Here is a 26,948-nt window from a genome sequence, read left to right as displayed (position 1 = left end):
CTAAATATATCATAAGAGAAATAGGACTAGTACAAGTCATGATGAATCATTTGAAGCAAATAAATCAATCCCCAGACTTGACATAACCAAGATATCTACCAAAATGCAAAAGATGCAAAAGACTAAATAAAAAGTTCCTAGAGCAGAATCTAGAAAAATAACTAGCATCATTGGAAAGAGTTTGGAAAGAGCTTTCCAACGATATAAAAAATTCCCAAATCAGAGATCAAATGCTCAAGATATGTCCCCCAGAGTGCAAATTTGTACCCCTAGCTTTCACAATAGAAAACAAATTTAAAAAATCAAAATTGAAAACTAATTGTACCACTGTGACAAGCTCAGAACCAGCTTTCAGGTGATTTCTTGTTTTTGGAAAATGGAGTCTGTATGCCCAAGATATGAGCAAAAATGTGAAGGTAGGTCCAAATAGAGGCTAAGGAGGTGACAGTATATGTTGATGTTGAAGTTGATGAAAGATTAACCTCACAGCTCCCAAGAATCACTTGCATGCAAACACCTGTCATAAAAGAGAGAATTAAAAGGCTATGGAAGCTAAAATTGCCAGATCCATAGATAAGACATTCTTGATGAGCAAAAAGAGAAATTGTTATTATCAAAAGTGAATTATTCTCAATGAATATTTACAATGAGAGATCATCCTTATAAAGGAGATCAAAACCCTTAAAAAGTTCTAACCTAGGTTGCATCATAATAATTAATAAAAGAATTAATTATTAGATGCCTAAAGTTTAGCTTAAACAAACTAGAATTAATTAGGAAATATCTAATTACTCTAACAGAATCTTCCCAACTTGGCTTGGGATAACTCCTTTCCAACTGGCTAGCTCCCTATTGAACCTATCCCCCAGCTTTTCCCAAAATGAATCCAGGGGTTTAGCACCTAGGGGAAGTCCCAGATATATTGACGACAACTCTTAAACATCACATGACAAAATATCAACAATTCTTCTTTGTCTTCCTTGAGGTGTGTTAACAAAGAATAAGGTAATTTTATCTCAGTTGATGAGCTAACCTGAGGCCTTATTGTAGCTATCTATGAAATCCTTCAAAATTGTAGCTTCTTTGATCGAAGTCATGCCCCCAAGATAGTGTCATCAACAAACTATTGATGTGAGAACACTTCAGAACGAGAAGAACGTTTAATGCCTTCCAAAGAATTGATGTTGATCTTATCTAAGATCATTCTCCCCAGTCCTTCTACAATTATGACGAAGAGGATTAGGGAAAATATATCCCCTTGTCTAAGACCATGAGAGGGTTTAAAGAAGGAGGATAGGAATCCATTCGCCAAGACTACCATGGAGGTAGAGGACATTAACTGGAGAACCATATGATAGACCTTACCATTGAACCCAAAATCAGAGAGGACCTGCAAGAGCATATCCCAATACACCCTGTAATAAGCCTTAGAAAGCTATAGCTTTAGAAGAAATCTTTCCTAATTTTCTTCCATCATGGAATGGATGACTCATTGGACAAGAGAAATTGAGTCCACAATCTACCTGCCAGGGGTAAAGCCATATTGTTGAGAAGAGATAATCAAAGGGAGGATTTTCAAGAACCTAGAAGTAAGAACCTTCAAGATGATCTTATAGAAAGCATTACAAAGCCTAATGGGTCTAAAATTGTCCATGATGTTAGCTCCAACAACTTTTGGAATCAAAACTAGAAAGGTGGCATTAAGTTCTTTGAGAAGATTCCTCGATCCAAAGAATACCTACACCACTTTCACCACATCCTCCCTAACTATGTTCCAAAATTTTTGAAAGAAGACTAAGGGAAAACCATTCGAACTAGGGGCCTTATCACCATCAAAGGAAAATACTGCCTCAACCACCTCCTTCTCCTTAGGAATAGCTTGCAAAGACTTGTTTGCCTCATAATCAATAAGAATAGGAATGTTCCTTATAAGCAAATCTTGGTCAAACACAGAGAGAGATAATTCTTTAGATAGTAATTATGGTTGGAAGAAACTCTTCACAGCCAACTTGATGTCCTCCTCCTCCTTTAAGCTTCTACCATTTCTCAGTAGCAGCAAAATACAATTGGTTGCCTTGTGTTTGAGGGTGGTAAGATGAAAAAATCTTGAATTCCTGTCCCCCTCTCTAAGCCATTTAGTTCTTGATCTTTGTCTCTAAAACATCTCCTCCTTGTTGATAATATCATGGTAGTCAAAGAAAAGAGTCATTTCCTTGGCCAGAGAACAATCAGCATACGCTTCTTTTTGCACTATCATCTAGATTTTGCTTATTTCACTTTGTAATCCAGCCTTAGCTTCAAAGATGTTTTCAAAGTCCATCTTGTTCCAAACCTTGATATTATCCTTTACATTCCTCAATTTTTTGGCAACATAAAACATGGTTGATCCCTAGATTTTGATAGACCACCACTCCAAAATTTCATTTTTGAGGCAAGCATGCTCCAACCACAATTTCTCAAATCTAAATGAGAATCCATTTCTTCTTATAAGAGCTTCTATTCCTAGATAAATTGGGGAATAATCTAAGCCAATCCTAGTTATAATTGAGAGAGAATAGGAAGAATTCAATAGACAGTCTAGAGAGATAAGGGCTATGTCAAGTATAACCTGAATACACTCCTATCCTAATCTTTTATTAGTCCAAGTAAAATCCACATCTAGAAGAGCAAGATCATTTATAAAGCTCACAAGGTCCATTATGCTAGCAAGATCATTATTAGAACCCCCCTACTTCTCATGACTTTTTAGAGGGGTATTAAAATTCCCCATCAAAATCCACTTTGCTTTATCCAAGTTCTCAAGAAGTCCCCTTAACCTATCCTAGTATCTAGCTCTACCTTGTTTAGAGTTTGGAGCATAGATATTTAAAATACACCAACTATCCATGTCTCAAGAATTAAAAAGTTTCATCAACATGATATTGTCCCCTTCAAAATAAATGCCACCAATAACCCAAAAGGAGTTCCAAAGGATAATCAAGCCTCTTGAGGCTCCATAATAATTTGAGCCTAGACAAAAATAGTTCTTGCAGAATTTCAATCTCTCAAGTTTTTCCTTCTACATTTTAGTTTCTTGTATCAAACAAATATTTGTCTTATGGTCCCTACTAAGGTTCCTTAAGACATCCTATTTATCTAGTCCATTCAAACCATGAATGTTCTAAGGTATGATCTTCATTGCTTTTTTTGAGAGAAAACCTCCCAGATGGTGAGTTGAATCCCAGCTACAATATTCATGTGTGCTTCCTCTTCTCTAGTCAAACTGGCCCTCTTTCTACATGGTATCTTAGACCTAGCTCCCACATAACCCTTATTTTTGCTCCTAGTGGTAGCCAATGAGAGAAGGGAAGGTTCTTTGTTGCTTTTCTTCCTATGTTTTCTAAATGTTACTATTTGCCAATCATCAGAAGGAATCACCCCTCCCTCACTTTGGATATCACCAAAAATAGAATCTTGGCTCAGACTTGTATCTCCCAACACATTGCATCCCTTACCCTCCTAAAACATGGACTGGGCATATCCACTCTCAAGATCTTCTTGGCCCTTGATCTCACCTTCTTCCAAGGTTCGCTCCCTGAGATAATCTAGGATCATCGAGGGAGTAGTCTCTCCTATTGGTTTGGGAGACCCGACAGTTCCCTCCCCTTTAACATTCTTACTGAAGGCATCACTACCCTTCACTATCTGATCCATAGAGACATAGTCTAGAATGTCCTTCTTAGAATGAGCAAAGTCACCTGGTGTTGACTTTTTCTCAGCCTACTCTAGCCTAGTCTCCTTGTTGGTTGTCTTCTCCTTTTTCTTCCATTCCTTCTTTTGAGCCTTTTTACTCTTCTTAATTTCCTTAACATATGGGCAATCCTTAGCCATATGTCCAACTTTCTTACAGTGGAAGTAAGCAAAGGGAACACTCTCAAAGTCCACCTTCTAGATCCTCTTATCTAGCCTAGATTGGATCTCTATCGCTTTAGGCATGTCCTTTCCCTGCTTTACCCCCACACAGATTCTAGCATACATAAGCCTTCTTCTGGAGTTAGAAACTAGGTCAATGAAGAGAAATTCCCAAAACAAGTATGCAATTCCTTTGAATGCATCATCATATCAAAAATCCATTGGAAGTTATGGCAATTGGACCCAAACAAGAGCTTTCTTGAAGAAAGAGTCATTAAGATCAATATTAGTCATCAGAGTCATTAAGATCAATATTAGTCATCCACCTTTGGAATGAGATGGAGGCCCTCCCTATCACCTAGGGACCTCCACACAAAATCTTATGTAGATCTTCTTGGCAGGAAAAAGGAGAAAGAAAGGAACCATTTTGCCATAGAAGATATATCGACATTGCCCTTGAGGTCCCATCTTTTCTTAGCAAAGATATGAATAACATCTATATTTGGCCTGGGTCCCATAAATTTCCCTACCAAGGTCAACTTCATTAAAGCAATATTATGATCAATGAGTTTGTTAGGAAATGTCATAATGCACATTCCTTTATCAACTTCATAAATGATCTTGACCTGGGGGAAAAGGATGACTTACCAGTAGGTTTAACCCCAAAAAGAGAAGACCATGGTTTAGAGCATACTGGCTCATCTCAAGAATGTAATGGGTCCCTAATCTTCCCCATAGAATCAGAGTACCCTGTGCCAGTGCCATGAATCTTATTAGGTATAGAGTTGTCATCTTTTCCTAGGTCAAACTATTGTAATCAATGGACCCCATCCACTATTGTCTCCCTAGGTCCTGCTGGCTCTACTTCAGTTGCATTCCCATCTCGACATCCTCTTGATTGCTCACCTGCAACATTCCTACTCAAACTAGAATTTAAATTTCCATCCACCATTCCTACACACCAATTTTTGAATTCATAATTAGTCTATTAACAACTAAAACTTGAACAAATAATTCCACACACTAATTGGAAAATCAACAACATATGATATAAAAATTGTAAATCAAATACATTCATTCTATAATATATTTATTAGTTCAAATCAAACATAGAAATAATACATAATAAATGATAATTAAAGACATTGCAAACTCTTAAATCATAAATCATATAGAGCATCCATCATCGAAGTTGAAAGGATTGTAAATATAAACCATAAATGGAAACCCATTACTTCAAAGAAATATTTCATGTTAAAATTATGCAAATTTTAAAACAATTCATTCCATACTCATCAATATTCCTTTATCACTATAAGTAATAGGGTAGTAATACTTGTATCTTAAAAAAAAAAATTAGAAATAGAAAATTATCATGGCATCCCTTGTCCAAAAGAGGCACCATAATTTATAATAGGAAAATAAATGAACATAGCTACTTTATTGTACATGGCAACTTGAATGCAAATGAGATAAAATACATAAGCCTAGGTGTTCATCAAAGGTCACATAAAAAAATGAGCCAAAATCATATAAAAGGGGAAGCCCATTATTGGCTCGAACCCTTATTTTATGTAATCATAATGCATAGAATGAAAATAATAATAAAGAAAAGTGATGGCAATTGAAAATGGTAGCTCCATTAATATGACACATCATTTCATTCAAAGACAAATCAATGAAGTTAATATATATGAGATTAAGTACAATAATTTTTTTATCAATAAAAAAAAGTATAATATTTTTTTGTAATTGTGTATTTGAGATACATTTCTATATATTCTTAGTGTTATAAATTTTGACATGAAAATGATTCTCTCAAAATTATTTTTAATTTAAATAAATAAATAAAGATAAAGGGATAACTATGAATTAACATAACTAAATATTTTCAATCTTAACATATTCAATTATTGATTATGTTCTTTAGAGTTGTGATGTAGATGTATTTGGAGCTATTGAGGACAACAATTAAATTACAAGGGGAGAATTGTTATGTGACTTTTTCCCCGAGAGAAAATAAAGTTACAAATTTTATTTTTTTAATCAAAAGGGGAGATAAAAATATATTATAATCCTCTGATTTAAAATAATAGTAATTTAAAGATAAATTATTTTATATTTATTAAAGGGCAATTAAATGTTACCTTTTCAAAACAGTGTGATGGTTTAGAAGCTAACCCTTAAAAGATATGTAAGTCATATGCAAAGGAAGGAGATTACTCGTAAAGGGATAGAAAGGAGAAAATAAGAAAATAAGAAGGAAAACATTGATGTAGCAGGTACACATAGTGCAGAGCGAGGGTCTTGGATGGGATTTTTGAGCATTGGAGAAGGGGCACACAATGTGTGTCCAACTTAAGGTACATCGTACACCTGTGAGTGTCCTAGCCAAGGTCATGTTATGTTCACATTATGATGTATGTGTTTTGTACTATGAAGGTATGTGGGATTCTGAGTAAGAATTGTGTCCTCTTGTGAATGCTTCTGACCCAATAAAATGCTAGGGCCTGTAACTAATCCTCTGCCTATCAATATTTCTCTATGGAAAAAAACATATTCAAGATTTATAGATATGTATAAATCCATTTCATATGTTAACACTTGTCTCATATGTCTTGTATTATATCATTTCATGACATGGCTACTTTGGCTATCTATGTTCAAATTATATTGATCACCTCTTATAATGATCTAATGCTAATATTTAATCTTCTATTCTAGTAGCAGTTACTTATTTGAATCATGGAGAAAAGTGTCATTACAAGATCTCCCTTATTTTCATTGGCTTCACCTAAACATTTTGGTGAACCTGACTTGTGCCTCTTTCATTTTGGAATTAGATTGTTTCTTGTTGCATCTAGATCTACTTTGCATGGTATTTTTTTCATTTGCAGTACTTAGATCTCCTTTTGCATTTACATTGTTTTTATATAGATTGCATTTCATATATTTGCATTATGAAAATACAAAAAAAAATGTATCTAGTTCATTCTGAGATTTCATTACTTTCATAATCATTGAATTTATTTTCAATAGAGTGGTTATATTATTTTCAACCTATCTTTACGATCTTCAAGACATTGCATTTAATGCATATGGTGATGCTTTAGTGCATTCTTTCATTGAGGCTCATCTTTTTAAAGATGATGTTGATCAAGCTCTAGTAAGTCATCATGCTCCTAACATGGATACTCTTACCATTTGAAATAAAACCTTATATAAGGACATGTATTAATCCCTTCCTCATGAAGAAACACATTTACCATTAGATGATAGCATTATCATTGCTCCCAATAATTAATCACTTTCTATACATTTCATTGGCATTCCTTATATAGATGAAGCTTTGATGAGTTATGTTTGTCCTTATCCTAAGAGTATCTTAGCGGCGAAGGATCATATACTTGATGCTTCCTATAATTCGTCTCAATATACATCTCAAATAAATTTAGGTCTTATTGAAAAAGATGACCATTATGACATTTCTTTCATAAATTTAACATTAGATCATAATGATCCTAATCAAATTGACTCTATGGGTGGCTTATTAACTCTTTAATATTTTTCAAGATTCTTTACCAACACCAACATCCAAAATTTAAAAACCAAACACCTTTATTTGATGAGGGTATGTATATTGAATGTTTACATTTCAATCTAATTTCTTCTCTTTCTAATAGTAGTCGTAATCATTATTTGCAATATAAGGAACATATTGCTTATAGTATGTTTCACATGAATTGTATTGATGAATGGTATCTTTTTCATAATCATTATATTTGACACGTCTACATCCCTATTATGTTTCTTCTAGCTTGATGATATTGTTACCTTTGTAGGTTCATTGTCCTACTTTGTGAGTAATGTAATAGTCATTTCCCTTGTCCTGCCACTTGGGGCAAGGGCCCTATTTCACTTTTCCTATCTATAGAAGGATCTATTTTCTCCCTTTGTTGAATCATTTTTCTTTTCTATGATGAGATCATTTATCACATTCGTTTATTGTGTTACTTACGAACTAAAATCCCAAGTGCAATCTTATGTTTACTTGAAATCTCATGTCTAGTATAAATTGAAACCTCTTAGAGAGACATAATATGTCATCATTATGATCTTTTTCAATGCATCCAATATCCTCTATGAACTTACATTCTCTTATAATTTGATGCTCTCTCTTGCATGCATTTATTATGTTACGCATGTACAATATTATGATTGTAAGTGAATCTTTGTTATAAATGATCCATCATTTAGACAATACATTGGATTTTCTTTCTCTTTTCTCTCAAGGATTTATTATCCCTTTATTATTATTTTCATGATAATTAAGTAGGTATAACATGGTATCCTTTCATTTTCATCTTTCATTTCTATATAGTTTTGCATTATTTTATGGTACATTCTTATCTTTTGGGTATGCAATGCTTTGTTTTGTGCATGATGCAATTGTTTCTATCTAAAAATGTCTCTCCACATCTTGGATTTTAATAATCATCTATAGATTACTTCATACAATATATCTTTTCTATCATCTTGTGTTGTTTGGAATTTATATCCTACTATGTTTCTTGCCTTCTTTTTTCTCTGTGGTGTTGCATTATTCTATGACACTTATTGTTTGATATAAGGTGTTTTGTTTTGTACACAACTAGATTATGGTTGTTTCTTACAACTCATTTCTATATCTTACAAGCTTTTGTTATATAATATACCACATACTTCTCTTTCTTGCCTCATGAGTGGAGGGCAAGGGATTTTGTAGATTCTTTATCTCTCTTTAAACATTATTTATCTCTCATTTGTGGTACAGTGGCACTTGTTTGTCATCTAAAATTCTTTTCCTATAAGGAATTGTGTCTTGATCACGACTCTCTCTTATATAAAAGAGGTGCATATCTTTGATTATCACCACTTCCTTATTTGTAAAACCATGTTCATTATAAAAATTGGCCCTTATTATGTACTTTAAATTTTGTCATCATTCATTTAAGAATCCCTATTCCACTTAGACATAGGAGGGTGAATAGGTGAATTCTTGTTCTTATTCCTTTCTTTTATCTTGAAGTTGTATCTTCATTCAAACACTCCTCTTGAAGGTAGATGTCTTGATAATCATATATCTTCATTTCAAAGACATCTTCTCATAAGTGATGTGTTCTTTCATAATTAATCTATTTTCTTAGCTCATAAGAGTCAACATTATTAAGCAACATTATTGTTAAAGGATATCTCCTTGTAGCTAGAAGTAGGTGTCCTTGATTCTTTCGTTGACCCTACAAGTCTCATTGATATTAATATGGGTAATTGGTGTTGCTAATATCTTGCACACATCTTTTGCCTTTTAAACTTCACCATTGATCTTGCTTAGGTGAGATTCTTGTGCTCATGGATCACTCAAGACTCATTCTCCACCTTTGATTTTACCTCTTAATCTCTACCATCCATTTTTCTTTAAAATGAGGCTCTTTCCTGACTCTCTCATATCATTCTGGTTTATGCTAATGTTATGTTGTAGGTTTTTTTATATCTTTTGGAGCACTTGGAGCACTTGGAGCACTTGGAGAATTCTTGCATTCTTTCACTCTTAGCTAGTCTTCACTCTACTTGCATTATGACATACTTCATAACTGAGTTTCCTTTATGTTTTAGCCTAGTTCACATAGCTTAAGCAGGGGATCTTGTAACTCACTTTGATAATTCTTGCATTTCATTTAGAGTAGCTTGTATTTGCATTGCATCAATCATTGATTCTTGGATATTGGCATTCTTTCCTATACTCTTTGAATCTTCTATTCTATGGTGCACATTACAAGGGTTGATTAATCTAGGTTCTTTTGAGAGCCACCATCTTATAGCTCTTGCACATAATAGATATGGAGTTACAAGTTGCCTCTTGAGATGCTCTTCATGATAGGTATTCTCAAGTATAATGGTATATATAAGTGTATCCTCTTTTGGTATACATTTTTTGGTGCCCATTTGGTTGTATAACCAAGTTTCTAGCTTCATTTTCTTGCATTTTAGTTGCATTTCTCATCTATGGTATAGTGGCAATTGTTTGTGGTGTGACATTATTTTCCTACAATGGATTGTGTCTTGATCATGACTCTCTTTATATACAAGAGTTGCATATCTTTAATCATCACCTCTTCCTTACTTGTAAAACTATGTCCATTAAAAATATTTGCCCTTATTATATACTTTAAAGTTTGTCACCGTTCATCTAAGGATCCCTATTCCACTTGGACACTAGGGGATGAATAGGTGCATTATTGTTCTTCTCCCTTTCTCTTGTCTCGAAGCTGTATCTTTGTTCAAATACTCCTCTTGAAGTTAGATGTCTTGATATCAAGATCTCTTGCTTTCAAGGATATCTTCTCATAAGAAACACATCATTTCATAATTTATCTATTTTATTAGCTCACAAGAGTTGACATTATTTGTTAAGTTTTTGGCATACATTATTGTTAAAGCATATATCCTTGTTGCTAGAAGTAGGTGTCATTGATTCTCTTGTTGACACTACAAGTCTCATTGGTACTAATAAGGGTAGTTGGTGTTGCTAATATCTTACACACCAAAGAGTTGTCATTAATTGGTAGTCAATTGAGTATGAAGTATACCGTCTCATGATCATCGTTAGAAATCTACACTAGTTTGCATAGAGATGAAGACGATACAAGATAATTATACTCAACATGATGAGTCATCATTGTGACACGAAAAAAGCAAACATGATCTGCATTGAGACATGATTAATATTTTGATGAAACAACATAAAGACAAAATGATAGAAAGGCTATGACTATACCTAACATAAATAGATAGGGCTACCAATCTAGGCCCTATGACGTAGGTATCATAGGTTATTCATGAACTTATCAAATGTGCGATTTAAAATGAATTCATTATTTTGAGGTTGGATGCCTTCAGGGTTTTGACGCCTAGAGATGTAAAAGGTAGATTTAATAAAAATGATTGATTGATTCAAACATATAGTAAGAGTGTGAACAAAAAAAAAAAAATGGAAAATGAGAAGAGAAGATCAAACATAGTAAGTGTTGTTCAACATAGAGAGTGAAGAGGAACATTAAACTAACACAGTTTCGTGCACTGCAAACATGACCAAGAAAAGAAAGAATATGTTGATATAGAAGCTATCACAAAAATCACCTAAGTGGCAAGAGAAGATCAAGATATATTCTACATATATACTAGAGATATAATAGGCAAGGTGTGCCATACAATCTAGATCGTATTTTGATTGCTTTCTAACAATTGTAATAATTTTATAAGCTCTTAACTAGGCATGCTTAAGTAGCAAGCATATTATAAATTATGTAACAAGGTGCCTCTTACAAGGAGTGATAAAATCCTTTAACAAGGTAGCCTTAACAGGGTGATTGTAATCCTAACAAGTTGCAACCCTTCTTAACTATATGTGTTCTTAGAAGGAACAAGTAATAACTTTTGACCAAGAAACCTTTTATATGCAATAAAAAGCTAGTGGGTATATTATAATCACCCAAAATAGTCATATAGACTATGAGCCCCTTTTTCTAGCATTTTTGCATAATTATCCATTACTTATTCTTGATCAAATCCTCATTTTCATATTTATTCAATTATAACCTATGTTTTGACCACCTTAACCTAAGTATTTTATTTAATTAAAAGAATCTGCTCCCTTTTAAATAAGTAAAGTCCCCAGAATCCCACTTATCCTAAGTGTGCACATGAAACACATTATTTCTATTATTAAAAATAGAAGAAAATACATTTTTGTCTTGCATAAGGGACACACTTTCCAAGGTGGGTGAAATCTTTGTTCTCCTTCACACATCTTTTTCCTCTTAAACATCACCGTTGATCTTGCTTAGGTGAGATTCTTGTGCACATGGATCACTTAAGGCTCATTCCCACCCTTGATTTTGCCTCTTAATCTCTGCCATCTATTTTTCTTTAAAAGGAGATTCTCTCCTCACTCTCATATCATTCTAGTTTATGCTAACATTATGTTGTAGGTTTTCTTATATCTTTTGGAGCACTTGGATTATTTGGAGCATTCTTGCATTTTTAGCTAGTCTTCATTCTACTTGCATTATGACATGCTTCATAGCTTAGTTTCCTTTATGGTTTAGCTTAGTTCACATAGCTTAAGTAGGGGATCTTGTAACTCTCTTTGATAGTTCTTGCATTTCATTTAGAGTAGCTTGCATTTGCATTGCATCCATCATTGATTCTTGGATATTGGCATTCTTGCCTCTACTCTTTGAATCTTCCATTCTATGGTGCACCTTGCAAGGATTTCTTAATCTAGGTTCATTTAAGAGCCACCATCTCACAGCTCTTATATGTCATATATATGAAGCTATAAGCCACCTCTTGAGATGCTCTTGATGATGGGTATTCTCAAGTATAATGGTTAGTATAATGGTTTATAGAACTGTACCCTCTTTTGGTATACATTTTCGGCATCCACCTTGAGGCTAGAACCAAGTTTCTAGCTTCATTTCTTGCATTTTTTTGAGTTTAGTAATTTAATTTTCTTGCATTTTAGTTGTGTTTCTCAATTTTGGTTTTTCACAACCACTTATTAGATCTAATCAAGTGGTTTTTCCAGACATTTCATCCTCTTTGATCTCCTCTTGCATGAAGTTTGAGTGTACATGCTCTGTGTTTTCACATGCATGGTCTTCAAAACCCAAGGGACCTTTTTCGTAGGTCTAAAATGTCTCTCCATACTTGGGAGGATGCTCGGGTCCAATTTCATCTCACCCACGAAGATAGAGACATTTTTGAGTTGCTTGTGTCCCTCTTTCTAGCAGAGTTTTTACACAAGATTGGGGTAACAAGTCTTACACCACGTGGAAAGATTAGAGGTGGTACCTAGACACCGCATTTCAATGATATAGACCTTGTTAGGATTATTAATCAAATTCTCATCATTTGCATATGGAATCTTCAAATTGTACTTGGAGTTTGTGTTTCATTACCAATTGGTCTAGTATTATAGAATCTAAACTTGCTCAATTGAATGGTGTGTTTCATTTTAGGGCTTACCTTTGGGTTCTCGTCTTCACTACATAGGCATTCTAGATTCCTGTTGTCCCTTCTATTGCTAGTCAAAGTCTTTTCTATACCTCTTTTGGTTTTATTGACGAGCTCAAAATTATTGGTTCTGGAGTCATGGATATTTTTCTCCTTTTCATCCCATCATGTTCTCTTGGTAAATGGTCCTTCTAGGTGATAATTCTCTTTTCAAATTCTCATTCCTACAACTTTGACATACTTTCATAGTAGAGATATGATTTTTAATTTGGAAGGAAATGACTGTAGTAGTATTCTCAAACACCATTACTAATACTAATGTATCCTTATTTATTGAAGCTTGTATTTGCAATAATATTATACTATAGGTACATTTCTAAGCAAATAAAGTTTCTCTCAATGTATCTCATTTGCAAGAGCTTCTCCAACATTGGAGTAATGCTCCATACACTGTTATTAGAGTACCTCCATGTGCCTTCACTTTTGGCGCTCATTCCACTTCCCATGGTTGCCGCCACAGGGGAAGCTCTTCTAGTAGGCAAGTGAACTCACAATTTTGGCTCCCACGTTGCCATTATCCCCTCACCATTTTCTGTCTCAAGCTTTTGCGGTGCCTCCATGCCTTTAAGGACCCCCCTTAGGCTATGCATTGTTGCTGTACCTGCTTGGCCTTTGCGAAATGCTTCTAGTTGATCAATAGAGGGTGAGAATCTGGGGTGACCCTTGTCTTTGAAAAGCTTCCCACGGCTGGCTTTGGTAGCCTCCATGACGCGAGGAGGATGAGGATGAGGATAATGTAGATGACTGGACATTGCCAAACCCTGAACCAACATAAGAAACAAGATGGGTAAAAAGAGACAAACCAATCCCTCCACCTCCTTCTTCCACTACTTTTGCTGCTTAAAGGTGTTTCGCTTCTGGGCTTGACCCATTTTACCATGAACTCTTGCTTTTGGACATAGCCCATATGACTCTGTTTTATACTTGGTTCTCTATTTCTAAGCTTTGCCCATATCAATTTGAAGTTTCCTCACATGACTTTTATGAGAGATATCATTTCCTCCCACTTTTCATTATTATTATCTATTATTATTATTATTTTTATTAATAATAATATAGTTTGACCCATCTATTCTTATGAAAAAATCCCAAAAAACCACAAACAAGAAAACTTGAAAAAAGAACTTATACAATGAAGACTTAAATTTCTTACTTACGAAGACTTAAACAATAACAATAAAAATGCACAACAAAACAGTCTTGTTTTTTCATTCAGAGTTCTTTGTTAAAGACGCACTTCTTGGTCAGATGTAGTAGGCTTGGCCCGAGGTCGACCGTAGCTGCAATTCGCCATGATTAAAGCTTATCATATGATTGTCATTAATTACTGACAGTGTAAGTACAAACTCGATTTCGATTTTTCGCTGACGCTGAGCCGGCCCACCTATAGATACCAGCGTATGATTAAAGCCGAAACTTGGTAATCCGGAAGAAATCCAACTACTTTCTTATATTCCAGGAAAGCTGTAGAAAACCCTTTCTAGCACAGTATCACTTAGCACTGTAAAAATGACGAGTAAGAAAAAAGCCGAAGGAATTGCACTGCTTTCTCTGTACAATGACGAAGACATGGACGTTGATGAAGATATGGAAGAAGACGAAAATGTAGAGGAAAATAATTCTCCAGTTTTATCGTCTCCTTCGCCACAAGCTGCCGTAGCCGTTGAGAAGAGTCCCTCGAAAAGCCCTTCTCCTGCGATTTCAAATCCCGTTGAAGTACAACGGCCCAGCAAAGGCGGTTTGGGAATCGTTGATTATGCTCATGATGAAATGGCCGCGTCTCCCGAGCCCGAGGTATGTAGAGCTTGGAAAACTATTCCCAATTGTTGTAAAAGGGCTTTCTTTTTAGCGGCATGTATTTTAGGGTTTGATTTATAACCTACGTATTCGTTCGTATTTATTTTTTATCTTGAATGTCAGATTATCATGTCATGTTCTCCGTCAATAAAGCACTGTAATATACTGGAGTTTAATGAAAACGAGTAATTTTGCAAACTAGGGTTTGAATTTGCGAATTTGAATTATCTGGGACTGATGATTCAAGTTTCACACCATTCGTTACCCATGTTTAACGATTACGGGTTTGTTGATTTTAGGCACGATGCCACTTTTGGGGGTGGCCGAGCTAAGTTTGGTATGAAATGCGTGAGTTACGTCCTAATGTTACAATTTTTCCATGGAATAGATGCGAGGGTCTTAATTGCTGGTAGATTTTGCTTGGGGCAAGTTATGACATTATCCTTCTGAGAATTGGGATAATTTGCAAAACTAGGGTTTCATAACTTTGTAGGAGGCTGGAGTCTTGGTTTTATAAATTGTAGATGGACGAACTGTACTTGGCATTGTCCTGTTATAAGTTACAAATCTTTCCTTGAGCACCCCAGAACAGCCCCTTTGGTTTTAGATGTCCTACTTTATCAATGAAATAGGATTGAGTTATTGTGACTGAATCTGCAAAAAAATATAGAATGTTTGATGATTTTTTTGTTCATAATAATAAGCATTTAATGAATCGGATTCCCCTGCAGAAATTAACCAAATCCTGACAATATTTGTTGGAGGTTTAATTTGTGCTCAAGATTAATCAGGAGGATCTGAATGCGTGACCATAAAACTGAAAAAACAATCTACAATGACTTTGACAGTTAATATGGAAAAAAATGTCGTGGTTGATGTGTTATTGAGAAGGTCAACTCTGAGTTCAATGTTTGACATCTTTGTTGATTGGTGGGCGAAAATTATATTGAATTGTGCTAAGAATAGGTTTTTAATTGATGTATTCGAATTGAAACAATTGAATGACAAGTACACAAAATGTAATGGACTTCTTCTCTAACAAGAAAAACCAAGAATGAAAGGAATGTTTTAAAGTGGTTTATGATACTCACTTGGTGGGTCGTCTTTGGTTTTTCGAGAGCTATAGACATATTGGGGAATGATTCACATAGAAGGGACTCAATGATAATAACTTCATTCATATTAGAGAATGTTGTCAAAGGAATAAAAGAAAGTTGTTGTCGGTAAACATTGTATAGTCGACAGGTAGATTAGAATCGAAAGGTTGCGTGACGGTTGAGTCACCCCTTTAGATAGATATATGTACTTGAACAAAAAGCAAACATTTGGCATCAATCATATCGAATATTGTAGCATCTTCTGTATACATGCAAATAATAAAAGGAATACTTCTGTGTTACATGTTCTTGTCTGTTGTCTGAATGCATTAATAAACCGTTTACTCTGTATGGTTAACATTTGGTGTCGTTGCCTATAAGGACCGGGTGCTATGAATGCCAAACACATTGAATAAAGATAGAATTAAGAATCTAGAAGATGACAACATAAGTGTGGCATGGGAAAATATTAAACCGCACACAGCAAAGGGATCGGAGGCACAAACTCCAACAACTCGTTGAAGTGTATGGCAGTGGTGTCACAGGAGGTGACCATGGTACCACGGGAGCGTTGACAAATGGAGTGCAGTTGCCAAGACGATCTAGGGAAAGTTTGATATAAGAAGCTTGAGAAAGGCGAAGGGTGATTGAACGAACAAAAGAAGAATTGGCAAATTGGTATATGCCAAGGGGGAATCCGGACGGAAGGGAAAGGACCAGCGTGGTTCGGAGTGTCGAAGGAACATGAGCGCGGGGTGAACTCTTCGTCCCTGATACACCTGATGAGCAAATATAGTTTGGTCGAAACAACCAATTCCTCGAGGAAGCCTTCACACCACTCGAGAACGTAGGTGTCCATAACGTAGGTGTTCAGAGTGGTACGAAAGTACAGAACAATGCGGGTACTGACAACAATGCACAACAAAAGAAAGAAAGGGTATCGATGGCCAGTCCAAAGGAAAAGTTACCAAAGTTTGACAAGGATGGCACGGCTGACCCAATTAGACACTGTAAAACTTGTGAAACGATTTGGATAGCGAATGGAGAAAGCGACCACGCGAATGGGCAAGGCAATTTCCAGCCACCTTACGAGGTGTAGCAATCGATTGGTTTTCAGGCACCGATCCGGCAAAGCTAACCACATGGGGAAACATAAAGAAGGAATGTATTACAGAGTTTCAATTGCTATGAGATGATGACGAGATAGCAGCAGAAATCTACACCACAAAACAAGGAAGAAATGAAATAGTTTGTGTATATGCTAGAAAACTAAAAGAATTAGTAAATAAAATGGAAAGTAAGCCAATAGACAGGCTGAAAAAGAGATGGTTCATAGAGGGACTATGGCTGGAGTTAAAAAGGAAAATGAAGATTGTATCGCCTTCGTCGTACACTGAAGTGTACAATTGAGTGATGGACTTAGAGAGTGAACAAAAGACAAAAAAGAAGAAGAAAAGCAGATCATCTAACTCGGATGAATTCTCTTCTAAGGATAGCAGTAGTGATGAAAAAGGCAGTAAAAAGGTCCGAGCCCTCTAGAAGGATATGATGAGGATGATGAAGAGTTTAAGAATATGCAAAAAGGGAATAGCTAGACCAAAGAAAACGAGCTATGGTGCAGAGAATGCAAGACAGAAGGTCACACTAAGGGATCCTGTCTGAAGAATTAGTTCTGTGATATCTGCCAAATTGCGGGACATTCCACAAAGGAATGCTTGTTCAATATGAAAACAAGAGGGCATCAACAAGTGCTCCTGACATAAGAAGCATCCATGTCAGGAGGGAATGAAAACACAAACAATGACGGTGCCACCTTGGGTGGGTACGTAAACAACAGAAGGGGACAAAACAATAACATCAACAACAATAATAACAATAATAATGGGGGCTGCAGTTGAATTTAGTATGATGCAAATGGCCGACCGATGGTTCAATGTCAGGCATGCAACTTGTGAGGCCACTTTGCACGAAATTGTACAATGACGAACACACTGCAGTTGTTATGTAGATGGTGTGGTCTTGGAGAACATGAAGATGCCAAGTGCCCGAAATCGAAATTAGGAGTGAATTTGATCAGCATCGAATCGGGAATGGACGAAGAGAAAGTCTTGGCAATTACATGTAAACAAGCAAAGCTGTACCCAAAGTCGACAGAAGAAAAGAAGACACTGGAAGAAGCACGGGCAAAAATTGAGAAGGGGATGTAGACAGAGAAATCACAAACGGAGAAGGGGGACACTACAAGTACCTCAATGAGGAACTACGCATAACAGAATATCATAAGGCGGATATTACAATCCGAAGTACCAATAAAATTAAATGATTTGATCTTTACAATGCCCCAACTACGAATGACACTCACAAACATGGCTCCGACTGCTAAACTACGAGAAGAACCTAGGAAGGAGAAGGGAAGCGGAACAAGCGCAAGAGACCCAATGCTGCTAGCCCTCACATTAGGAAGGCATCTGGTGGTCGTAGAAATGGGTATATTGGAAACGATCCTCTCAGACACAATTTTGGATGGAGGTTCAGGGGTAAATGTCCTACCAGAAGATACCTGGAAGAAGTTGGGACAGCCGACGTTGTGGCCCCCCACATTCCAATTGCTAGCTGCAAACCAACATGGCATTAAGTCTTTAGGGATCCTGATGGCACAACCAGTAATGATTGGAACATAGCCGTTCCTGCTTGACTTTGTAGTCATCTCGCTAAAAAGAAGGGGATATAACGCCATTCTTGGACGAGGATGGCTCGTACAAGCAAAGGTTAAACATGACTGGAAGAAGAATACACTATCAATGGAGAGAAGAGGACGAAGATTCATTATTGATTTACACACATTATTGATTTACACACACAAATGGTGGGAGAAGAAGCCAGATCATCTGATTCAGAAGGAGACGATGAAGGTAAGAAGCAAATGGAACTAGATGAGGAAGGAGTCCTATGGTTGGAAGGTGGATCGAAGGCGACGGTTTGGACTCAGTGAACGGTCTATTTCACTAGCAGATAGAGGACTGTGAACTCTTCCAAAGTTGCAACATACTAACGATAGAGGAAGAATGCAACAGAGATGGATTTCCAAAAGAATTTAGAGATATAAAAGAAGGGAACACACAATTGGATGAAACCCCTGCACATATATTCAATAAGGAAAAGCCAATAAAATATGAAGAGGCCACAATACAAACTATGAATCTGGGAGATGCTACTGAACCAAAGAATTTACTGGTGGGAGATTATTGGAATCCAATATTAAAAGCAGCTGCATTTAAAATATTTTTGGAATACAAAGATGTATTCGCATGGACATACAAAGATCTGAAAGGAGTTCCATCGGAGTTGTGCGTTCATCGCATTATGCTGGTAGAAGGTGCACTACCCGTACGGAAGCGACCCTACAAGATAAATAAAAATTATGCGGCATAGGTTACAGATGAAATTAATCGAATGTTGGATGCCAATATTATTTTTAAGGTCCAAACAAGCTAATGGGTGTCACCCATAGTGATATTCTTGAAAAAGGATACCACTCAAATTAGGATATGCGTCTACCTCAGATGTCTCAATGCAGTAACAATTAAGGACCCCTTTTCGATACCATTTACAGATAGTATATTGGAGGAGGTAGCTGGACACGAGATTTATTCATTTATGGATGGGTTCTTAGGATACAATCAAATTTGCATAGCGAAAGAAGACAAGCTCAAAACAATGTTCGTAGTAGAAGATGGGGTATATGCATACAACCGAATGCCGTTCGGGCTGTGCAATGCACCGACCACATTACAAGGAATCATATTACACATATTCGACAAGATGTCTATTGGAAACTTCAAAGCATTCCTGGATGACTGGTTAGTATTCAGCACTGAAGACAAGCATCTGACGATGTTGGGAGAATGTATGGAGAGATGTTGAAGGGCTATACTAGCCCTAAATCTAAAGAAATGCAAGTTCATGGTCCCACAGGGAAAATTACTGGGACATATAGTCTGTAAGGAAGGACAGAAAACAGACCCAGACAAAGTTAGAGTGATAATGGAAATGCCACCGTCTACAAACATAACGGAAGTGAAGTCCTTCTTAGGGCACATGGGGTATTATAGAAGGTTCATCAAGAACTTCGCAAAGGTATCATACCCACTGGACAAATTGACATGCAAAGGGGAACCATTCAAATGGGAGAAAGAATAGGATGAGTCATTTGAAGGACTAAAGGTACGATTGGCTACAACACCTATATTGGCATACCCAGACTGGGGCAAGGAATTCCATGTTCACGTAGATGCATCTAACTACGCAATAGAAGCAACCTTGGCACAGACAAGTAACCATGGGTTAGATCACCCGGTGTATTTTGCCAGCCGACTACTATCAAAAGCAGAAAAGAATTACAACACAACAGAACGAGAGGCTTTGGGAATGGTGTATGCAGTACAAAAGTTCCGACATTACTTGCTGATGACACCATTCGTGTTTTATGTAGACCATCAGGCTCTGCTTTACCTTGTAAATAAATCCATCATCCGAGGAAGAATTAGCAGGTGGTTGCTTTTGTTGCAAGAATTCACATTTAAAATCATAGTACGGCCTGGGAAGAGTCATGTCAGTGCAGACCATCTCTCGCGAATTAAAACAGGAGAACCGACTGAAGGGGTGAATGATGATTTTCCAGATGCGCAGTTATTTCAAATCGCAGTACTATCGGAATGGTACACAAGTATCGGGGAATACCTCTCCATTGGACAACCACCAAGAGAACAAAATGGAAGACGAAAACTAATACTAAGAAGCCGTGCATTTCAATTGATTAATGAATTACTGTACAAAATGGGGCCTGATCACATTCTGCGATGGTGTGTATTAGAAGAGGAAATACCAAAAGTATTGAAAGAAGCACAAGGATCCAGCGGGAGGACATATGGGACCCAATACAACGGCACGAAAGATACTATTGGGTAGAGGTACGAGCCCTACCAGACAACTTGGCAGTTAGTACGACGAAATTCATATATGAACAAATAATCACTCGATATGAGATTCCGCTTCAGATAGCGAGTGATTGTGGAGGGCATTTTGTCAATCACGCCATCAAACTATTAACAATGGAATTCAAAATATATCACTCTTTATCGAGCCCGTACTACCCAAGAGCAAATGTATAGGTAGAGGCTACGAACAAAATCTTAGTAGTAGTAATATACAAGTCATGTGCGGTAGAAGGTGAAGACTGGGAAGAAAAACTACTGTTTGCACTCTGGGCATACCAAATGACTTACAAAGTGACAACAGGACACACATCGTTCCAATTGATGTTTGGACAAGAAGCGGTGGTATCGACAGAATTTATGATGCCAAGTCTGAAGATTGCGATTCAGAATAAGTTAGGCGACATGGAAAGCCTAAGAGAAAGATTGCATAGTCTTAATAAACTCGAGGAAAAGGAATTGTTGGCACAATGGACCACGGAGGTGATACAAAATAGGTGCAAAGCGTGGCATGATAGACATCTAAAAATAAATAAGTTCCAACTTGGCTAGTTAGTACTAAAATATAATGGGCATAATGAGGTCAGGCGTGGAAAGTTTAAGGTGAAATGGCTTGGACCATTTAAAATCAGAGTAGACAACAATGGAAGGATTAAATTGTGGACATTGGATGGAAATGAGGTAATGGAACTAGTTAAAAGTTCAAAACTCAAAATTTATCATCAGCAAGGCGAAGCACAAAATAGGAGATGAAACTTCATCTCGAAACCAAAACCCTACAATGAGCAAATTCAAAGGGAAAATAAAATAAAGAATAATAAAGTAAGGCAAAAAATTAAAGGCTTATATATACAAGATGTTGGTCAAACGAAAACACAATCAGGAAGTAGAGAAGCAGCAGGAGGATTTAATATTGCATAGACCACAAATAGTAAGCACTATACGACAAGCACAGGGCAAAGGAAAAATACCGTATGGCTTGGAGGTACTGTACGGACTAGGAACTACCACCGTACGACCAAGTTGAGGCCTACTGTACCGTACGGCCAAGTAGATGCCTGTACATTAGAGATACCATACGGTCTGGGACAGTAGATAACACTGTACAAACATGGTTTGGGATAGTGGATACTGTACGGTTTGGGACAAGTAGATACCATATGGACCGGGACAAGTAGATACCATACGAACAACAAATACCATATGGTCTGGGACAACGGATATCGTACAAACAGCAGATACCATATGATATATTATTAAAGAAAGCCAAATAGGAAAAAAAGGTGTCATACGGCCAGAGAGAAGAATACTGTATGGTTCCATACGGCTCATTATAAGGAATGAGAACGATACAGGCTGTGCATAAGAGAAACTATGGCGTGGGCACTGGTTCAACGAAAAGAGGCATAAGTAGAAGTAGAGCCACTGTACGACAAGCAAGAAGGCAGAGATCGTTGAAGGAGAAAGCACCGTACAGACAGGGGACATGAGGGTACCGTACGACCCTGTACAGTGAATTATAAAAAGGAAAAAGGGCAGGGTAAGACACAACAGGCATCATTTCAGTACCATAGTAGGGCAGAAGGGAAATTAGTGTTCCCCACGCATCACCATCAGCAAGCAGGAAGCAACCCCTGGTAGGCATCTGTACAAGCAAGGAGATCGTGTGGCATCTGTACAGCTGTACGACGAGAACAAAGGATAGGCACAAGGGTGTGCTAGCATAGTAAGCAGTTACAGTAGTTTTCAAAACCGTTTTTGTTGCAATCAATAAAGAGTGTGGACTTTGCAGACAAGCGTGTGTGGCGGAAGAAATTGGAGAAGGAAGCAAAAAGTAGCAGCATGATTCAAAATGTGCAGACATTGCCTTTAGGAGTGCGGGTAAGCGTAAAAGACACGGAGAAACAAAGGGCCAAAGTGTAGAACGAGCCAAATGTACATCTAACACTGTAGAACATAGCATTCGAAGGGTTGAATGGGTTGGAGTGCAGAAAGTGGTGGAATGAAAGTCCCGATGACCACCTCGTCAAAGCAAGCATACAGAGGGCACAAGTAGAGTGGGCAATCCGGATACTTGTCTTTTGTATTCGGGATTTTGAAGGTGTCTTGTGTATCATGATTGAGGCATATGACAGGCATTCTCGCAAGAGTTCTTTTCCATACTTGGGACATGACTTAGTAATATCATTCCGACCAACTGACTTCACCAGGGTATTCAGCATATGACGCAGCGCAAGGCAGGAGAATCCCCAAAGGAGATGTCCTAGCCCCTAGCTAGACAACCACACAACGGAAACACAACACCAAGAAACGACAATGCAAGATCCAATACCAAATTACAGCTCTTGATTCATAGATACATAACTAGTTACATGCAATATGCTCAATTGTAAGGCCTTTCGGGTTAGGGCCAAATACAAATAGCAATTACAAAATACAATTAGTTCTGCAAGATCCAACTTACAACCAATCTCAGCTAGTCCAGATGCACAATTGGATAAGAACATCAAGAAGAATCCACACTTGTACCTGCAGGTCCACCAAGAGATCCTTTAGTTCCTAAGCCGTAACTCTAGCTCTTCAAATTCACATCTATCCTTCCTTCCATCCCCAAACTCAATAATGACTGAAAGACTCCACATGACCTCTACTTACACCTACTTATACCAATCTAAGCCTCTAAGTCGACCTAGAACACAAATTAAATACAAATACATAAATTAAATGTCACAAGTTGACCTGCAACATTGATTACATGTCCAGAAATAGATATTCGAGTATAATCGCGATATCTCCTAGCTCTGATTGAATTAGAACTCGTGCTTCGAACTGTAGGTAGAAATCTAGGTCCTCTACAACCCCTTGAATACGCAAAGGCTGATCCCCAAGGAAAAGTGCGCATCCATTGTAAAAGTAACACACAAGAGACTGTTGTGTGAAACTGCCAGAAATCAATAATTCAAGAGAATTGCCATATCTTCCAAGCTATAATGAATTAGGACTTGCGCTCTTGACACAAGGAATTACTCTAGGCCCTCTTCAATCCCTGAAGTGTGTAGCCTCTCATTCATTAAGGATAATTAGTTATACGCTCTGCAACAGGCACCCAAAAACTAGAAAAAAACACAGTTCTAATAGCAAGGTAAAAACATTTCAAATTTCAACTCAAGCCATCCAATCTCTATGAAATCATGAGGAAAGGTTCCCCAATGTGTCTCCAACACTCCCTAATCATGAAAACATAACTCCACCAAAATCCAAGCTTGATGCTCCTCAACACTTAACCAAAATCCCTCCAAACATGCAGGATTGCAGGAATGCAACCAAAATCCCTCCAAACATGCAGGATTGCAGGAATGCCTAGGATGCTCCTGCATCAGAGACCCCAAGTTCGAAAAGATGTTCTAGTAACTAGAAGAACATCTTCTGGGATTCAACACATAAATCCCAAATTGGTTCTTCACATACACGTCCTTCAAGTCTTCAACTTGTACACTCTTTCCCTTGTTTTTCTTCTTCTTCTTCACATCCACCACAGGTGTTCCATAAGTCTACTTTCCATGCTGATCTCCAACCTTCTCAGAATCTGCCAACTCAACTCGATTGCCAATACTCAGGTTCCTCCTACCGAGCTCTTCATTCTGCAAAGGAATCAGGGAAAACTTCCTATCATCTTTCTCAATAGTAAACACATTCCTAACAAAATCATGCACAACCCTGCAATCATACTGCCAAGGTCTGCCAGGTAACACATGACAATTGTTCATATCTACAATATCACACAACACTTGATCCTTATACTGTCCAATCTAGAAATCAACAAGGCATTGCTCCCTCACTTCCAAAGCATGCTCACCTTGCAACCAGCCAATCCTATAAGGATAAGGATGTCTCATTCTCTTCAAACCAAGTTTTTGAACCATCTTTTCAGCAACAAGGTTATCAGTGCTACCACCATCCACAATCACCTTGTAGACTTTACCACCAACCTTACAACAAGTCTTGAACAAACTAGTTCTTAGACAAGAATCCAATGTCCTCTCACCAATCAGTACTTGTCGAGCCAACAAACTCTCTCCTTGCTTAGACTAACTATCTTGGACTGCAACCTCATTCACAACAGCAGTTGTCCTACCAATCGGGCATTCAAAAGATCTATGCCCTTCTTGACCACACTTGAAACAATTACCTCTGAACCCACTTCCACCTGTCCTTCTTTTCTGTTCAATGGGTTTTGGTTCACCTTCTACTTTTGGTTTAGCTTGTGCCGAACTATCTTGTTTCTCCTTCCCTTGGGAACTACCTTGATTCTTCCTCTTTAGCTTCTCCTCTGCTTTCAAAGCATATTGATAAGCATCCTCAACTGAAAAAATATTCAGCATACCAACCTCATCTTGAATATTGAATCTCAAACCATTAATATATCGAGCTACCTTCTCTTTTGACAATTCTCTATGCCCAGACCGAATAGTCAACTTGTAGAACTCCTTTGTATAATCTTTCGCAGTCATGTCCTTTTGCTTCAGATTCTGCAACCTTTTAAACAACTCAAGTTCATAATCAGCAAGAATGAACTTAACCTTCAACTTAGTCATACTTCAGGAGAATTGCCATATCTCCCAACCTATAATGAATTAGGACTTGCGCTCTTCACACAAGGAATTACACTAGGCCCTCTTCAATCCCTGAAGTGCACAGCCTCTCATTCATTAAGGATAATTAATTATATGCTATGCAACAGGCACCCAAAAACCAGAAAAAAAATAGTTCCAGCAGCAAGGTAAAAACAGTTCAAACTTCAACTCAATCCATCCAATCTCTATGAAATCATGAGGAAAGGTTTCCCAGTGTGTCTCGAACACATCCCTAACCATGAAAACATAGCTTCACCAAAATCCAAGCTCGATGCTCCTCAACACTTAACCAAAATTCCTCCAAACATGCAGGATTGTAGGAAAGCTTAGGATGCTCGTGCATTAGCATACCAGGGTTGGCACAAGGAGGAACGAAAATTGACAACAAGCCAAAAAAGATGGACAAAGAGAGAAAATTGTTTACCCTGTACGGTAAACAAAAGCAAATGTTCCTAGTGGGTCTTTTGCAATTCTTATTCCAAAGCAACAATGGGCGAGTGTTTTAATAGATTTCATTAGCAGACTTCCTAAAGTTCAAGATAATGACTTCATATATGTTAATGTAGACAGACACACCAAGTATGCACATTTCTTTGCAATTTCTTCAAATTTTGTTTCACCACAAGTTGTTGATTTGTTCATTGTGGAAGTGTTGAAGCTCAATGAACTACCCAAGAGTATTATGAGTGACAAAGATAGTTATTCCTTGAAGTTTTTTGGCAATAGATCTTGGTATTTGCAAGAATGGAGTTTGCACCCAACACTTGCTACCAATCACAATGAAATATCCTACGAGGACTTAGACGGTTTACCCTAAAATTTCCATTTACGGTTTGGATTGTGCTTGGAAATGGCAATTTACTTAATCTCTGTAATGTTCCTTACTAGGAGGAGACTGCCAATTTCCAATGATTAATAATTTAATATACATTAGTATGTACTTATCAGATTTAACTAAGAAGCAATTAAGGATTTATAATAAATTTGACAATTAACATACTTAATCCCTAACTCCTTCCCTCTATGAATCAACTTTAAGGAGGATGGGGATTTACCAATCGTACAAATCTACAAGCAACTCTCCTCAAGGCATTGGGGATGCATGTTCATAGTATCATACACATCTTGGGACTTTCCCTCAAGGCATTGGATGCATGTCCTTACGACCTATTCCCTTAAGGCCCAAGGGGCTATAACGAGTGGAAAAAGATTAGGGTACAAGTATACCACGAACATGTCTAAATAACTGATATGTATGTATGTATCTATACATATATCTATATATATATATACATATATATGTATATACATATATTTGTGTATATGAATATATACATATACACATACACACATACACAGTGCACACACACACATATCAAATATTCTGATTCTCACTATTATTAACTGATACAAATGCTATA

General features: G+C 37.0%; 1 protein-coding gene across 2 annotated transcripts in view; it reads left to right on the top strand.

Moving 5' to 3' along the window:
• The first annotated feature begins 14,215 nt into the window (after positions 1–14,215).
• Positions 14,216–26,948, top strand: part of LOC149538153 (transcriptional regulator family protein) — an 88,606-nt gene continuing 75,873 nt past the window's right edge. For both annotated transcript variants that reach the window (XM_089799543.1, XM_089799542.1), the window contains exon 1: positions 14,216–14,799. In XM_089799543.1, the coding sequence (XP_089655669.1) occupies positions 14,515–14,799 (285 nt within the window). In that variant the 5' untranslated portion in view covers positions 14,216–14,514. The remainder of the gene's footprint in view (positions 14,800–26,948) is intronic.

Source organism: Cupressus sempervirens, chromosome 9 (assembly GCF_028749045.1).
Source record: "Cupressus sempervirens isolate cs-2001-9-10 chromosome 9, ASM2874904v1, whole genome shotgun sequence".
NCBI lineage: Eukaryota > Viridiplantae > Streptophyta > Pinopsida > Cupressales > Cupressaceae > Cupressus > Cupressus sempervirens.
The sequence above is the reverse complement of the archived record's forward strand: the minus strand, read 5'-3'. Positions and strand labels throughout refer to the sequence as shown.